Source organism: Channa argus, chromosome 1 (assembly GCF_033026475.1).
Source record: "Channa argus isolate prfri chromosome 1, Channa argus male v1.0, whole genome shotgun sequence".
Classification (NCBI taxonomy): Eukaryota; Metazoa; Chordata; class Actinopteri; order Anabantiformes; family Channidae; genus Channa; species Channa argus.
In genome coordinates, this window is record NC_090197.1 from 3580621 (window position 1) to 3598738 (window position 18118).

General features: G+C 41.2%; 1 protein-coding gene across 2 annotated transcripts in view; it reads right to left on the minus strand.

Annotated features, from left to right (window-relative positions):
- Window positions 1-18118, minus strand: part of enpp2l (ectonucleotide pyrophosphatase/phosphodiesterase 2-like) — a 31930-nt gene that overhangs the window by 8439 nt on the left and 5373 nt on the right. The window contains exons 5-24 of one of the 2 annotated variants that reach the window (XM_067507765.1): window positions 17998-18058; window positions 17478-17575; window positions 17218-17297; window positions 16773-16892; window positions 14543-14598; window positions 13607-13672; window positions 13015-13087; window positions 12813-12921; window positions 12606-12731; window positions 12495-12526; window positions 12270-12397; window positions 11977-12055; window positions 11532-11619; window positions 11030-11223; window positions 10880-10940; window positions 10600-10739; window positions 9610-9751; window positions 8618-8695; window positions 7200-7332; window positions 5832-5985 (exon numbers count right to left, since the gene is read on the minus strand). In XM_067507765.1, the coding sequence (XP_067363866.1) occupies window positions 5832-5985; window positions 7200-7332; window positions 8618-8695; window positions 9610-9751; window positions 10600-10739; window positions 10880-10940; window positions 11030-11223; window positions 11532-11619; window positions 11977-12055; window positions 12270-12397; window positions 12495-12526; window positions 12606-12731; window positions 12813-12921; window positions 13015-13087; window positions 13607-13672; window positions 14543-14598; window positions 16773-16892; window positions 17218-17297; window positions 17478-17575; window positions 17998-18058 (2018 nt within the window). The remainder of the gene's footprint in view (window positions 1-5831; window positions 5986-7199; window positions 7333-8617; window positions 8696-9609; window positions 9752-10599; window positions 10740-10879; window positions 10941-11029; window positions 11224-11531; window positions 11620-11976; window positions 12056-12269; window positions 12398-12494; window positions 12527-12605; window positions 12732-12812; window positions 12922-13014; window positions 13088-13606; window positions 13673-14542; window positions 14599-16772; window positions 16893-17217; window positions 17298-17477; window positions 17576-17997; window positions 18059-18118) is intronic. The other variant, XM_067507850.1, reaches the window with a different exon arrangement.

Sequence of the window (18118 nt, forward strand, 5' to 3'; positions counted from 1 at the left end):
ATATCACTGTTTGGCTAAATATGGTTTCATGACAATCATAATTATAATACAGCTGGATTGTGTTTGCGTGTTTGTTCCTGAACAGGTGGGTTTACACCAGCAAAAATAAAACAGTTTTTTCCTGTTCCAATTGCATCTCATTTCAAAACATGTTCTCCTCTGTGTGCTGTGCTTTCATTTTCTCTGCTCGACTATGGTTCGGGTTCAGTTTCAATAAACACATTGATGCTCTGACACTGTCCATATTAAACCAGACAGTTCTTTCTCCAGCCATTTATCCTTTATTTAATAGGTTTTGCGGCTTTAGGGGACTTCACTAAGCATTTTCCCATCAACTTCCCATTTATTATTTTAATGTATTTCATTTTAATAGTCTTATGATGTTTTTTTTAATCTTTGTCTTTGCTTGGTTCCTCTTTTTATCAACTTTCAATCTGTGAAGCACTTTAAATTACATTAATCTGCACAAACGTTGCTACATAACTAAAGTTTTGATTGGCTGATGCTACCGTCATTATCGAAATGTCAGATGAAAATTGGCGATTTCTGTCCGACTCTTAACCAGGTGTTTTTTGTTTTTTTTTAAACTAACCAACGTGGATTAGTGACGCACTTGGTCTCAGTGCTGGAAACAGGGGGGGGTCCCAACAGTCCGGTTTTAAGGCTAAGACTCCATTTTAGGTTTAGTGGGTAAAGGCTGGAGTTTTAGTGTTTAAGTAAAGGTTTGCTCCACAGCTTCCACCTCATAATCAGTCAATGTTTGTTTCATCCAGCTACAACTTAGAAAGGCCCCAACCTTAAAAACTGTGTCATGGCACAGATGCACTTATGGAATATTCACAGAAGCAAAGTAAAAATGTGTCTTAAATAAAAAGCAACTATATTTTGCTAGTTTTAATATTAGTACTTTGAGAGCTGTGGCTTCCTCCATGGCTTCCATGGAAGCGTTCAATGTTTTCTGTTTGGTTGACTCATCACCAAAAGTGCTGAACAACTCCAATGATTCCCTGTTATTCTGGGGTTCTTCTTTCCTTTTTTTGTAATCGTACTTCTATAAAAAGTGCAGCCAGTCAGTATTATAGTCAGTATGTCAAAGTCTCTCTTATAAGACCTCATTGACTGGACTCCAGGTGTGTGAACACCTAAGTCCATTTGCCATCACTGCGTATGTTCGTATCACAGTGTTTATCAGCTTAGAAATGTTGCGTTAGTTGACATTTGTGACACTGGGGAAGATGAGATGATAACAAATTAAGCAAAAAAACCCCCCAAAAACCGAGAGACTGCAAACAGTGACATTACATTTTTTTGTGCCTGCCGTCCACGTCCACTCCAAGACTTTAGTTTGTTTAGGCAACAGCCACAAGACAGAAAGAACAAAGTTTATCACAAGACACCAGGCACAAGCTGAACTATGACGTAATGCAGTCAAACATCCGACTGTTTATTGTGCACTTACAGCTTAATGGATTTGCTGAAAATGCCAGAGAAATGTGTTGAAGGCCCAAATCCGAATATCAAAGGAGCTTACAGGTGATTGTATAAGCTCACAGTGTGACTCACTATGAGCACAGCAGAAAATAAAAAATCCAAAGCCTGTCACCACATGGTTTCCTGGATACAATGTTGTAGAGAAAAAAACACTCTCACTAATCTGGTTTTGTATTTAAGATTCAGCATTTTAACATTGTTGAAAAAGCTACATTTTTCCCCCCAAAACAGAGTAACTGTGGTGGGTAACCAAGCACGGCATTAAAGTTAACACATGTCCCAGCAGCTGTAAAACTAGCACCCGGGACAGAAATATTCCCATAATTTATATAATTTTTTGTGTTTAAATTTATGAGAATTTAATACTTCCAAAGCTCACTGTGGTCTTTGCAACTGATAATACAGTCTGTGTGAATTTGCAGTTCGCTATTGTCTTTGGCCATTTTGTGGGAGCAGCTGGCTCAAACTAAGTCAGTCCCATCCAACAGGCCTCCTTCAGGAACGTCACGTTCAATTTGCTGGATCTGCTAAATAGCAACTTTAAAAAGCTTGAATTTCAGTAAAATGTTCACGTGTATTCCAAGTGTGTCTTTATTCATTTCCACCATTATATGTTTCTCAGAAGGTTTTTTTTACAGTGTTGTTGCTGTGATGCATTTATTGACCTACAATAAACGAACTAATGACTAATGGAAGCAGCCCATACATTAGTAAAGGAAACTGAATCTTTAATGCGAACATAAGCTGACTGTGAGTTAATGACACTATTCAAGTTGCTAAAATAAGATAATAGCCTACTTTTCCTTTGGGCTGCTCCCTTTCAGGAGTTACCACAGTGAATCATGTGCCTCCATCTAACCCTGTCCTCTGCATCCTCTTCTCTCACACCAACTAACTTCATGTCCTCCCTCACTACATCCATAAATCTCCTCTTTGGTCTTCCTCTAGACCTCCCTGGCAGCTCCAACCTCAGCATCCTTCTACCGACATATTGACGGTCTCTCCTCTGAACATGTCCAAACCACCTCAATCTGGCCTCTCTGACTTTATCTCCAAAACATCTAACATGAGCTGTCCCTCTGATGTCCTCATTCCTGATCCTGTCCATCCTCGTCACTCCCAAAGAGAACCTCAACATCTTAAGCTCTGCTACCTCCAGCTCTGCCTCCTGTCTTTTCTTCACTGCCACTCTTAAACACCTTTCCTTTCATTCTTGCTGAAGTTTCTTTTTAATGTAATAAAAAAAAAGGTAGTTAATTTGTGCCATCAGTTTTCCACCACCAGAGTTTTCTTGGATTTACTGCAGAACCTCTCCTGTAGTCTAATCTGGTTTGATTTGAAAAGGAAGAAAGTAAGTTAAAAAATGTGAGATTAAAGCTTCATTAGTGCCTTTAGTGCCTTAATCACCAAAAACTTTAGTTTATCACCATTAACACACACACACTCACACACACACAGATTTTGACTCACTCCTAATTAAATTATCCTGCCACTGCTCACAGAAGCACCAAAAAAGGAGAGACCTAAGCTAAAACAATCCAACAAAAGCACAGATTCTTTAAAAAACCATTTTAGGATTATTTCTGTACTTTTTTTGCCTTTAGTGGAAAGTACAGAGGGAAAGGAAAGCAGGGCTGAGAAAGAGATGGGTACGACGCGCAACTACATATGTGTCTTGCAAAGCAGTTTAGAGAATTTTTCATTAAATTAAGAAAATTAAAAATAAATGTAAGATGTTTAAGTGAACACAGTGGTGCAGTGGTTAGCACCGCCGCCGTTCTGGTGGAGTCTGCTTGTTCTCCCCAGGCTTGTGTGGGTTTCCTCCCACAGTCCCAAAGACATGCATGTTAGGTTGGTTGGTGACTCTAAATTGCCTGTGTTGGCCCCGAGATAAAGTCCAGCGTATCCACTGACCCACAATAGGATAAGAGATTAGAAATGAAGGGTGGATGTTTAAGTTGTTCGATCATCAGTGGTGATCATGGACTCTGTGGGCACCACAGGGTTATTAAGTCCAAGTGGACATTGGTATCAGTATTAAACTTGCTGGATGGACAGACCTCATCACCCTTTAAATAGACCATTTAGAAAGATATTTGGTGACTAGATTTAAAAAAAAACATATATCGGTTCATTTGTGGCTGTTTACCTCCAAACAACGTAACCCACCGTGATATTTGCAAGGATTTCCTAATGGTTTTCCCTAAAAGCAGAGTCACACATCCATTATGCTGTGTACATATTTGCAGTGTATGCACGAACCTGCCGAGTGTGTTTATCAGCAGCCAGGGTTGACATGGCAACGTTTTTCTACAAACAGCCTCTCCGTGGTTTTTGCCTATAAACTTTCAAGTACTCTAGTTAATCCCAAAACGTCCACAAAGACTTCAAATAATTATTGGAAATTTAGAAACTGTCGTTTGACGTGAGCCCTTTCTTCTGCAAATTGATGTCCCTACATGGAAATAACGTGAGGAGTGTATGAATATTTCCCTGTAAACACAGATGGACTTGTAGCAGGTTCAGCTGTTTTTCCTCACACAGATGGCTTTGATGTTTCTTCTTTTTAAGTGTTTACATGTCATTTTTTTATATATCTGGTCTCATATAATCTCTGTTTTGGATTGTTGAAATGTAGCCCATTAGTAGGTGTAGGTGAGTAAACAACTACTACTTAGCTGCCAATTAGTATTTCCTGTTCCTACATTTTGGCCTGGGAAGTTCCGGGCCAACTTGAAACCCACATGACTCACCGCACCTGGTTTTATTTTCAGTCACGTTTCTTTTGCGTTTCTTTTTCATGTTTCAGGAATCACAGACGCCTAATGTATGAGTCCTCTTGACACTCAGCCAGTGTGTGTGACAAGTACAAACAACATGATACTCATTGTGAAGTTTCCGCAGGTTTCAACTAGTCATGACAAATTTCAGTGTCATTCATGATTTATTTATGTGGGACATAATAAGGCTAAAATAAACTACGTTGAATTTCATGTTGAATAGGATTACATTTATGGAATCATTTTGGGGTGTATTTTAAATATTTGTGTAATTTAACTCGAAGACGAAAACACTGTGTCATAACTCTATAGCTTGAGAAGTGAGAGATCACAACCTGCAGCCAGGAAATACACATGGGAAAAGTAAATATACGTATACGGCAGAAGATTAAAAGGATGTGAATAAACTGGGGAATTCTACGACTGACACACTGAAGTTTGTTAACAGTCACAAAGACAACATGTGATTTTTTTCTCATTAGCAAATGTCATAGCTTTTCTCATCTTTGGATGGGAGAGTAAATATTTCCCTCCGAAAAAAACCCAAAACAAAACATAAAAGCACAACTGCATTATTGTAAACTTAATATAAACTTGATATTAAAAAAATTAACAAAGGATGATCAGTAATTTTAGGAGTTTTTAAGACCTAAAATTCAAACATTTTATTAATTAGCCTTTGTAAGATTTTGTTTTAAGGCGCTGAGGAAAGTCTAAAGCCCACAGATCTTAAAACTAGAGGTTTCCTTAGTGACACCTACACAGTGAAGTGCGGGAAAAATGACCAGTGGAACCAGCCCAATGACACAAACACCACAAAGTTCACCCATCTTCGCCCACAGTGACGTAGGAGGTTATTACTGTAACTACCATGAGTTTCACCAGAGCTCGGACAGTAACAGAGTCAGTGGTAGAAAAAGTACAGGAAAAGTACTACACTGAATAAAAGCACCAAAATTCTGCATGTAAAACAATAGTTGTGTAAAAGTATGCAGGCACTAGTAGAATAATGTACTCATGGTATAAAAAGTGAAGCAGTACAGCTGCTACCTCACTATTCAGTTAATATATAAGTTATAAGTTTTTATAACATTCATTCTGTGAATTATATAATACAAATGTGAGAAGTGATTCATTGATATGACTCAGACTTCATACTAAAGCCTTTGGATGAGTTATGTTGTCCAAGCAGCAGTCTGAATCCCAGATTTATCCTGTTTAACATGACACACAAATGACTCAGGTTTTTTCAATTCAATTATTTGAACTAGTTTTTTTTTTTGGTTTTTTTTTTTGGTGTGATGAATTGCAATTTGACTGAAATAATCCATTGACAACAAATCTTAAAAGATTCCATTAGTTATGTGTAAGATGTGGATTAGGAATGTACGTAGGAAGGAAATGATTCACTGAAGCACCGTAAATTTGTACTTAATATCTTACTTTTCACCATTAACAGGACTAACAATCGACCCCCTCCCCCCCTCCCCGCTCCCAACCACTGCATTTCATGCAAGCTGGGCCAGCACTGCCCCCTGCTGGGAGGTAAGCCAAACTCACATTGCAGGTTTCACTGTTGTCTGGTCTGTGAGGGAGGAGGAAGGAAAAGACCCTGAGCGCTCCGTTGCACTCCTCCACAGTCTGGTTCAGCTCCTGACAGCTCGTCACAACAGTGTAGTAGTGGGTGGGCACAGGAGGGGCGGCGGGGGAAAATCTGCAGGGAGAGATGAAGGAGGCCCCAAAGGATAAAGCAGCTGTTTTTATTACTCCTCACAGCAACACCCCTTTATTATATTTCGTCACCAAGCTTGTATTCACACAAAGTCAGTGTACCTCAGTGAAACATTATATGTAGACGCAGACAGATTTTTCTAAACTCTCTTCTCTAAAATAACTTAAGTAATTTAAAAAAACACACATTTTTGTTTCAAAACAATTGGTGTAAAAGAGTGAGAGAGACTCACACTTTTTATATGAGAGCAGCATGGGGGTCCACACCCTCTCTAGGGGCCGCAAAAGCTTCACTGGGGGTAACTAGGCTTTCGAGGGACAACTACACCCCTACGGTAGGTCTTCATCCAAATCACTGCATTTACACAAACTCCCTGAAGTTACTGCCTTCACCTTATAGACTGATGAGGAATTTATCAACTGTTCTGTACTGTCGTTGCTCTGCACTGAATATAATATGACACGTCCAGAAAACCTGTCATTTAGTCAGGTTGGGAAGCAGTGGTTCCAACAGCTCTTCCTCAGTAATGCACCGTTAAAGCATAACTTGTTTTAATGTACAGTGACACACACTGTGTCTTTTATATTTTCTTGTGCACCATCCGCTGTGTGTGCTCTCCAGATAGCACGGATGTGTCTGCCAGCTGTGTGGGACATGCTGCACACTGAACCGCGAAGGTCAGGGCTACTCAAACACGGGTCGCAGAGGTCCACTTACAAAACCTCCACAGTGTCACGGGGTCCAGAAAGGCTGGATTGTGCAAGTCATATTTAAGGACTATAAACTGTGTGCACAGAACATACTGTATGTGTGTATTAACCTGTGTTGTGCAACCAAGTCTATAAACTTGGCTGAAAAGGTGCAAATAAGAGCTGGTGCGAGTGTAAGTTAATGCTGCAGTTGTTCTTTAATCACGTGTTCAGTGCACATCGCAGCTCAAGCTCGAAGCCAAATGTCAACAGTCGACCGGGCTAAACACGAGAAGCTCTGAGGATGTTCAACAGAAAGCTCCAGAATGAAAGCGTAAAACTGAGACAACCTACAAGGAGTCTACATGGTTTAAATGTCTTTTGGAATATTCATCACACACACACACACACACACACACACTGGTAGAGACAGCGTAAACAGATGATTGTGTTACGGCTGCTACAACCTTGGCAGAAACTCCTGCCGTCTGAGACCACAGTGCTTACTCTTTCATTTTCTCTGTGGTGTCTCGGAGCCCGTCATAGTTGTAGTCAAAAACCGGTCCAGCAAGAATGTTGACGCCATTGTTTTCCTCTGCAAAACGTCTCAGCAGTGTCCCTTGCAGATAGCTCCATATTCCTGCATGCAGAGAAGGAAAGAAGTGATATGCTAACTTAAATGTGGGTCAGAGTTACACTGGCATTATTGCAAATACGTGTCCGGAAGCACATTCTGCATCAGAAAGCCAGTGTTTCAATAGAAGAATAAACACGTGCAGGTTGCAGTCTGATCAGCCAGAACACATCTGGAGAAGCTCATCCGGTAATTGCAAGGAAAAGTAAAATAAAACATCGGATTTGAGGTTTTTTACCTAATGTTTCACAATGACAAATTGATCCTTCAAATGAAAGAAAAGCAGGAAACCACACAAACGAAATAACCTCACGCTTGATGAATGTTTAGACTCCAAAGGATTCCCCTGACTCATCCTTTTATTAATATGAAAGCTCTGTAAACTGTAGTGACTCCATTTAACAAGCCAAATTGTCAGTGAGAGTGATTCATTTGTGTAATCTGTGTTATCAGCCAATTCGGAAAACAGCTGCAGACCGAAAAGGGAAGCAGAGAATTCAGCTTAAAAAGGGGAGAAGTGAAACACTCCGACAAATGAACAGGGTTTCTAAACTTGACACGTAAAATCAGGAAACTGTGGTGTTGTCTCAGGTGTTGTGCATAGAACACTGAACACGTTTCCCCTTATTGGGGTTTTAGCAATTTACAGCTTTAAAATAAAACAATCACAATGATCGTGTGTGTCTGTGCGAGACAAGTCTCTGTCTCCTTACAGAAACAATGGGTGTCAGGCCGTGCTCGATCAGACCAGAGGTCACAGGTTTTCTGTCCTTTGTCTAATGGGACACGACTGATGTGCAGAAAAAAGGAAGGAAAAGGCCCTGCAGCAAACGTCCAGCACGCTAGTCTCGGCAGAAGCATTTTGTAACAAGCCACAAAAAAAGCCACAAGTCCTCAAATTTAATCTAAGCTCACAGGTGACTGTGAGAAAAAACACAAGAACTCCATAAAAAAACACACAAAATAAAATTTCAAATGGTGTTTCCAGCCTCCCGTCACCCGCGTTGAATCTCTTCATTTTCGTTTACGTAGTGTGACACTGAGGTTCGTTGTGCAACGTGTAAACCGCTTTCACAACAAGGAGTTGTGTCCGTGTTTTCTGACACATTTCACTCATCGTTGCATTGTTTTGCAAAAGCCCTGCAGAATCCTATGCAACTTGCAAACCAAAATGGATTTCGAGACGTGACATTCACAAATCACCCACAACGTTTTCTCTCGTACCAGAAAACACCAGAACCTGATTCCAGGTTCTAACGAGCTTTATGTGGCGTTGGAAGAAGCGACTCACTCTTAAAGGCTGGATACATGGGCACGGTGTTGGTGATGAGAGAAGCATCGTGTCTGGACTCAGCAGAAGATGCCAGTTCTGTCGACAACAAAACAAAACACATGCTCTTATTAAACACTGCTCCCACGAGCTGAAACGAGCTCAAATGAAACGTCACAGAAGCAGCACACAGATAAAATGAAAGAAAGGCAAAGTGCTTCTCCTCGGTTTTCTTGTGTCTGGCTAATGCGGTTTATATGTTTGGACAACAACAGAGGTCTACAGCACAGAATGACAGAGACGAATTGAGGGTAAAGGCAAAGCATTGTTCGTTTTAGCCTCTAGCATTGTTGAATAACTCAGAAAATTACACAACTTCGTTTTAATTTACAAACACAGTAGCTGAAAATCCAATCTAACACATGTTGTGTACAAAAACAGCAAAACTGACTAAAATCTCTCAACGTAAGTAAAACTATTGGTTCTAAATGGGGGTTTTCAGCCCTGATTTAAAAGTAACTGTCAAGCTTAAATTATTAATGGTAAATCAAATACAGTAAATATCTAAGTTTTAACAAATGTCCTGTGAGCCACAAGAGAGAAGACATCACACTCTGTTGGGGACGCTGGAACCATGATACATTACCAGACAGACCTTGGACGTTGGACATTAGTTTTGCCCTGTTATCAAGTTAACGTTAATTAAGCATTAAGCAGAGCAGGACTTCAACTCTCGCAGAGCTTTCGAAGTTGTATCCAAGTAATTATGTGTTGGAAGATAAGTACTTTATATCCAAAATAAACCTATCAAAGTACAGATTTAAACTACAATCACTAAGTCGTCACCGTACACCTGTGGTCGCTGATGCAGGTGATTAAAAACACTGAAGTACAATGATCATGGAGTAACTATATGACAATTAAAAAAAAGACGACATCAAAGTGGAGAACTGGCTTTCAGAGACAGCGTTAGTGATTCCACAGTGCGTCCTGTGGTCGTCCCGCAGGTTTACCGGGGGGGAAGAGGAAGCCGTAGGTGAGCTGGCTGTTCTGGTTGTAGCTGGTGCAGCTCTGACTGTGTTCAGCTGACACTCGGGGGTCCACTCGAATACACTGAACGCCAGGGGAAACCTCCGGAACAGGAGTCATGTCCTCCTGAGAGACAAAGACACAGTGTATGAGGGAGACAAAACTGGTAAGTAACATCCAGAGCAGCGTGGACAGAAAGTGTTCACGTGTCCGCAGCAACAGACAGGAAAATCCAAAAACAAACGTGTGTGTTTGTTAGTGTTGGCGCAGCATTTAGGAGTGTGTGTGTGTGTGAGCTGCTGCAGATTGTTAACATGCAGCATTTTCCCGTAAACATGTGACAACCAACAGTGTTAGCGTGTCACAGACAGGGTTCGTGTGTCTCTAGGTGTTGTTGGGACTTGTTAGTGTTTGGTTTCATGCCTGTGCAGCTCCGTCATGTCCTGCTCCGACACTAACACACTGTCACACACCACAAACATTCACGACGTGTGGTTTGACGTGACCTGCCCCCAACCTGACACCCGCTTCAAGTGAATATAAGGTTAAAAGTAGGACGTATTTTTACTTTATTCATTTTGTTGTAAAGATCGAATTTGTTCGATCCATCCATCATAAGGACGACGTTCTCTTTCTGAAGAAGCATTTAACAATACTATGACATGACAGAACTGTTTGTTTGCCAACACCTACTGCACCTGAACCTTAATTCTGTTAGATTTGTTGTTTGAAAAAGTTCAGATAAAAGACACAAAATGAACAAAAAGAGACACAGGGTCAACCACAAACGTAGCAAACGCCAAGATTAAAACTATCAAAGAAAGTCAAACACTACTAAACTAATGTAAAATGACCACAAAAAGAAGAGGGGGTTCCCCTCTTTGTGCCCGGGGGCCTGTTTACCCATAATCCATCTGTGGTTAGAGTAAGTCTCAGAGGAACCAATGTAAATCAATGCAATGTCCTGTGTGTACCTGTCGTGACAGTGTGTACGCCGTCCACAAAGGCATGGCCACCTCTTTGCTGTATCCACTGATGAACTCCACGTGATGAAGAAGACTGTACTGAGTGTCAAACATCACTGCAGGACGACCAAAGGGCAGGTGAGTTCTGTCTAAACACACACACACACACTCGATAAAGTCCCAGCATCCACCAACCTCCCTGTTCACAGAGAGCGAACAACAGTAAATACGTGAAACGTTTTATCGGACACTGTTATTTATGCCCATAGGTGTGAAGCGTGAATCCTACTGTAGTTGTAGAGGTCGTCTGGTGCAGGGCTGAAAGCTTCCAGCACCTCCTCCACCTTGTTCTGCAACACAGATGTGATCACGTTTCTCTACCTCTGAATAATGGACATGCAGCACAACACAGCAAAACACCCTCATTAAAAATAACCACCATTCGTTTGATGCCACCGACCTCATCGTCGCAGCTGCAGCCCAGGTCGTGGGTCCCCGTGACCTTGGGGTCAGACGTTGGCGACGGTGGCGTCGCTTCCTCGGGCATGCTGGGTCGGTACGGCGGCGCCCTAAGCATGTCGTTCAGGCTGCCTCGCGTCCCGTTGTTCGGGGCCGGATTCAAGCCCAACAAGTCTGACACAGGGTCAAACGGAGAGGAGAGGGAGCAGGGTCAGCTGGGGGAGGAACTGCTAGAATCCAGGGAGTAATTTCACTTTTTCAGGCTTCCTTTCACTTTTTAGCTAATTTGCTTCCTTAACAAATAATGCAGATTACGTCAGATATCATTAATTTGGTATTTAAGAACAAGCATATTTCTTTTAAAGTTTGACTCCTCTCTGGAACTAACTGCACAAATGTGAACAAAATGACAAAAGAATGTTCAGCCACATTGTCAGGCTTCTTTCACACAAGTGTCACTAGAAAATAAAAAGCATTTTCACCACACATGACGTTGTATAATTCTATATTCTCAAACTCTGGCACTGTCTTCTGGAACTTGAAGCTCGGCCCGTGGCCCACAAAGATCGTCTGTGCATAAAGAAAGAGAGAAAAAGCGCAAAGTGAGCAAAGAGCCGTCACATTCGCCCCGAGTTTGTCAGCAAGCACCCGGCATCCAATGAACGCATCCACGTCTCCTTGCGTGCTTCTGCCTTTCATTGTGCAGGCGCCTGGCTGTGCATCATGGCACATTACTGCCACCTGTTGATCAGTGGAGCAGCCTGACTGCATCCGTAGGATTGTGTAACTCGTCATCTGTGTGCACTTACGAAACCAATCCTGCACAGTGCTGCAAAACACACAAACACAAACTCCACAGGGCAACATATAGAGCATAAAGTGAAGAGTGCACAGCAGACAGGATACAGGTGAGGAACAGCACTTTACCCTCATGCTGGTTATCTTGTTGTCGAAGCCGTGGTCACCGAAGAAACCGCAGCGAGTCCTTAGCTTTTCAGGCATTTTCCTGAAACAAACGTTGTTTTTTTTCCCTGTTAGAACTGATTGAAGTGTTGTGATGCTGCAGCATCAGCGTAAACACGGAAACATCATTTTAAGTAAAGTGTCAGCTAATCTTGCAAAACCTGCTGTGCCCAAAATGCCCTGACCTCAGCTTGAACCTAGTGGGCCTGCAGGTGTCATTTCACACTTTTAGGATTAACAGAAGGCACGAGAGCTACCTGGCGATGTGCCACTTTCTCTCCATGAGCAGGTGGACGTCCTCGATCCTGCGGTTGTTGGCGTAGTGGAGCCTCTTGGGTAAATGCTGCTTCAGGTACGGCTTGAAGTGCTGAGTCGGCATTTTGCACTGAAACAGCAAACACAGAGGTGAACGACCCGACGCATGCAAACACGGGCAGCACTGGACCCATCGAGGACTTGTGCGTTTATGCTGTAGTACTTACAGTGAGGTTTGTTACTACTACTTGTGGGTCATCTGTACAGGGGAAACATGATGTTAGAAAAGTTTTTTTTTTTTTTAAAGTGTCGTCTTTACTTAAAAACAGAGGCCTTACACGTGGGGGATTTAGGGTCTTTGGGTCGTATTCTGCCCAGCGAACCGGGGATGAGCATGATCTCGTCTATGTTGAGAGGGTAGCTGCTGAGAAACTCGGTCCTGTCACAGTGGGCCTCCTCCATACCTGAGAAACAGTTTAACGGGCTGTTAAAGGCTCGCTGGAGCATCAAAGGCGTCCAAAGATACACATCGACCAGGCTCCTACCGTGGTCTCCTACAATGATGATATTAACACAGCGATGCAGGTTCATCTGCTTCAGACCGTTCATCAGCTGCCCGATGATGTTGTCCATTTCCCTCAGAGTGTTATCCAGCTGCACACAGGAGAAACCGGATGGGGAATAAACACTAAACGGTCGGAAATGTTTACAGACAAGTTTGCCACTTCTCCACCCTTAAGGTCTCACCTCATTGCTGAGTGGTCCCAGACGATGTCCGAAGGTGTCAGGCTGCTCTGAGTGGACGGCGTATACGTAGGGCCTGCGGAGTGGCAGCACACACAGTGCAATCATGAAGCCGGCTTCTACCAAACTCCATTCACGTAAAAATCATTCACACATTTCGAGGTCACCCCGATGAGCAAACAGCAGACAGCTCACACGAAGGTAGACAAAAAATAAAAAAATAATATCACATAAACCCTTTCACACCCCATCACTCGCTACAAATACAAATACTGTGAATGTATCTGCAGCCTCAGTCCCACTGCAATGGTAAGAAGCATCTGAGTCCAGCTGAGAAGCAGCCTGAAACCCGACAGTTTGTGAAAAGGTGAATTACACCAAAAATAGCATGTGAATATGCATTTATTAGGGTCATCTATTCAATTTATTTATGCATTCATGTTTGTTGCTGATACATATGAGGCTGTGGATACGAAGACAGACACACCTTTACCTCACGTGTCATCAAATTTAGCAATAATGCTATATATATTTATTTGCATGATAAGCTGCGTCATTACACATAGATCTGTGCCTTTTCCACTGAGACGTTTACCTCTGACCATCGGGCAAATGTAACCAGCGCAGGATGGTCAAAATCCTCCTCTCCAGAGGAATGACCCTGCAAACAAACCACAATAAATCATCATTAACATAATGTTAGAGAATGACACAAATAATAAACACGTACACTGTTTTTTATAGCAACTAATTTACACTTCAAAATATAATTAACATACAGTTTTAAACCCAGTCTGTCTTTTACCACTTTGCCTTCTGGCTTTTCTACTTAAACTTGACTTTCACTTGTTTCCAGACTCTGGTAACTGTGACACTAGAGACTTTTGTATGTGAATGCGAACCAGCAGAACTCAGTGGATCAACAAGCTGCTGTTTCATCTGCACGGAGTCATCAATAGCCCCATTGTGAGGTTGGAAGGGGGGGGGAGGGGGGGCAGGTGCACTGTCCTGCGCGTTTGGCCACCGTCATCCAGTCTCGGATTGTAACGGGAGCTCGTGATCATTATGTCATGAATATGTAAATTGCTGCTGAAATAATCCTGGACCATAAACCTGTCAACCAGTCCCCTGTTATTTCTGTGCCGTGTTGCCATTTCACTTTGAGAAAACATAAAAATATTTTAGGAAAGCTGTGCTGCTTACTTTACCCTTTAATAAATCCATTAAGTTACTTTGAGAAAACTTTGCAATTTTATTGTTGCTTCGACTTGATGTCATCACCTTTGCAGTCAGCTTCTGCCAATTGTGCAGTGGATGGTTATATAACCATCCACTGCACAATTGGCAGAAGTAATTGTAATAATTGTAATACTATTATTATTGTGATAATAAGGTTTGTAAGTACATGGTGTACTGCGTATCATTGATTGATTATCATTGATTGCCACATTTGAGGACACTAAGGTTGCCAGTATGTGCCGCGTTCAGGGTCTGAAGCTATTGAAAAATATTCCAGTACTAACTTAAGTACCAAGGCCAGAAGAAAGTGGCTGCTTTCACTCCTTGCTGCTCTGCCGTGATCCAAATCTGTAACCCAGATGAAAAAGGAGCGTTATGGTTTGGATACATAATGACGGTACAACAAGAAGTGTGTGCATCCAGTATCCAGGAACAAACTGGATGAGAACAAAAAGTCTGACAAAACAACAACATTGGTAAAAAAAAAGATGTAAGAAATCTCAGTTTTTGTTTGCTTGACCATGAAAAGATGGTTTAAAAAAAATAAAAACACAACACTGACAGTAACAAAGACTCACTCAAGCTACAATTCAAATATGTATGTATGTCATCATCATTCCCTCCTTTTTGTCTTATAACAATCTAATAGGAAACTAATTCATTCATTTTAGAGAAATCTGAGTCAGATTTCAATGTGCACCGCCAATGGCTCTAAAATCAGGGCTGGGAGGAACGAGTACACCAAACACTTAATTATTACAAAAATCAGATTGAAATAATTAAAATATTATACAAAATTACTAATTGTAAATCACCGTCAACTAAGAAACCAAGATAATATACACTTATAGTGCAGAATAACTACACATAAGCATCTCTTTTACCTGTCCAGAGTACTGTGTGTGCTCACAGTGCACGAGACACCATTTCTCTTTTGCTCTTTTTTCTTATTATTTCTCTCACATTATCAAGTTTGTTGGTTTATAAGACCCTCCTCCACTAAAAAGGTCAGCAATCATGTGTGTGTCAGATTGAATTTACAGGGGCAAGTATGCAGAATTCATTAACATTCATTAACATTCATTAACATTCATTAAGGTAGAATGTTTCCTGTAGTTCCATCCCACATTACATGCGCATGTACATTTGTACCTGTTCTAATTCCACAGTAACGGTAGTGGACATAGCTGCTAGCTGTATTATTATTCCATACACTTCAAAATTAAATTAAAATAAAATACAACAAAGACAGCTTCAAATCAACATGTAGAATGGACTGAACTGGATGGAACTGAGACATGGATCTAGTTAGTAACTTTACCACGTCACACACGGCAGACTGTGCTTAGCTAACTTAGCCTAGCTTAGCATCAAGACACACCCACCTTCATACACGTTTCCGTTCTGTTAGCTAACGAGACACCAGCACATTTCACAGTCAGCTCAGTTTTGCTTATGCTCGGGACAGTAAGCTAGTTGCCCGACTAGTATTAACGCTAGCTCAGAATTCTTAAGATGCTAAGTGCCAGATTCATAGCTAACATATCACATATATACACAAAAAATACCCAGACGATACACTGTGCACGACATAAGGTAGGTTTGGAGTTGAGTAACTGATTTTTTCCATGTTTGATATTTAGGCCAGCACTTTAGCCGTAACGCTAGTCTATATGCTAAGCTATGTTAAACGTGGCCTGTGCAGTGAAAATTTAACTAAAGTTTTCTATCAGTGTTTTTGACATGATTGAAAGAGAAAACGAGCAAACAAGGGCAGTTTCAATAACAAAGTTATGAAATATTTCTCAACGAGTCATCGAAATAAAAGTTTACCTGCAGTAGCTGCTGTTACCTTGGAAACGATGTGTCAGTGTCTAAATTGTCTCTAAAGAGCCACACGGTAGGATACAGATGGTGTCCCCTTACAATACAATGGCAAACTTAACCTCTCATAATAATAATAATAATAATAATAATAATAATAATAATAATAATAATAATAAAATGTTCATCATTAAAAGTTACAAAAATGGTCAAAAAGTGTGTTAAGATAAAGTTATAGTAAAATAATGACAATGCATAGGTTTGTATCCCCTTTGGTAAATGAGTTCAAAATTAACTTGAATGAATTAAATAAATAACACCTGTAAGCTAAATTGGCATTTGATTAAAATAAGTTTGTTTTACTCTTTTTGCCGTTTCAAAATGAGGCGGTTCAAACATTTAACTGTGTGAATGTTCTTTCATTGTCAGAAGAAATAAAAATGGTCAAAGAGTAAATTAAAAAAAAAAAGTTAAAATAAAATGAGCTTAAAATTGCAATGTATGGAGAGTTTTATTATATGAATTTGCTTTAATTTTTATGTTGATAAAAACATTTTGTTTTACTCTTTTTGCCATTTCAAAGAAGGCAGTGCAACATTTGCACTAAACAGCAACAGTAATCTGTAGTTACTGCTAACTAATGCTGCAGCAGTGAGTGGGATTTGATTCCTGTGCTTTCACAGGCAGGGTGCACTCACGGGTTGTCCGCCCCACCAGCGGTGGTTGAGCTTCTCTCTCGTGCGCAGGCTGAAGGTGGCGTTAAACACCGGGTCGTGCATGGTGTTTCCCACAATCCCGTGGGACTCCGGGTAAAGACCCTGCAGAGAGATTTTACAGTGTCAAGTCTCTAGTGTAGGGACGTGTTCTATTTAGCCTAGAAACAGAGGAGGACGTATCACGGTCTTTCCTCAATTACTAAGATTTGTTTAATGAAACAAATTACTTCATCATCAGCCTTGTTTAGCACAGCAGAAATGTTCACAGTTTTTAAATTTTAAGTTTTGTTTTTCAAAAGAAAGTTTTGAATGACTTGTTGTTGAGAGAGCATTTAGCTATTTGGACAGTGATTTCAGAGTGAACGCAAGTGTCTGAGCAAGTATCTCGGTTTACTGTTATACATTATGATCACAGTGGGTGACTTACCGTTGCTAGGGTGTATAAGTTTGGGAAAGTCTTTGATGGGTAGACTGGTCGCATGTAGGGTGTTGATGTGCCACATGTTCCTGAGAGGAAACAAATGCAATACTTTAAGTGATATTCTGCAGGTAAACGACTCACACCAGCTTCATGTTACGTGCAGCCAAACTACAACTCGGACAAAGCCTCACCAAGCCACACAGATCCTGACTTCTACAGGCAGTAGTACTGCGTTTAGATGAGCTTAAGAAGTGAAAAGTACGCACTGAGTTTGTGTATGTTGGGGATGACGGATTTGCCCTTGTTCTGGTAGGAGGCTCTGAAGCCGTCCACAGAGAGCATGATGAGGGGAGGACGGATGAAGCTGTGGAACACGACAAAGACACAATTCACCAACAGCAGTTCATAAAATTGAGAGAAAAGGACCATTAATCAGCTGATATTAGTAAACCGTCCTCTGATTGACACTGGTTGGTTTAGATGATGTTACACTGCGGGATTGGTCAGACTCATTTGTGGTACCAGTCCTCTGGCTTTAACTTTGACCACCAGTGTTTTCACACCTGAAAGTTTGCGACTTTGTGTAATTGTATCCAGCGGATCCGGTTCGCTCTGGTTTCACGCTGCAGTTTTTATTTTGTTCCTTTTTTTGGTTTTCCTTCTATTTTTTAAGATGTGCTGATGCCCGACTGTCTCTAGGTCTCCAGCAGTTATGGTTCAGACTTTGATGCAAGAAAGCACCTCTGGATATAACATTTTAGTACAACAGTGCATCATGAGACTCACCCTGCAGGACATTCTGCAGTTTTAATCTCCTCACAGTCTTCGTCCAGCCACGACGTCTCACCTCATAAGAAAAACAACAGGACACAGTTAAGACTCCTCTTGTTGCACATCCTGTCTCCCT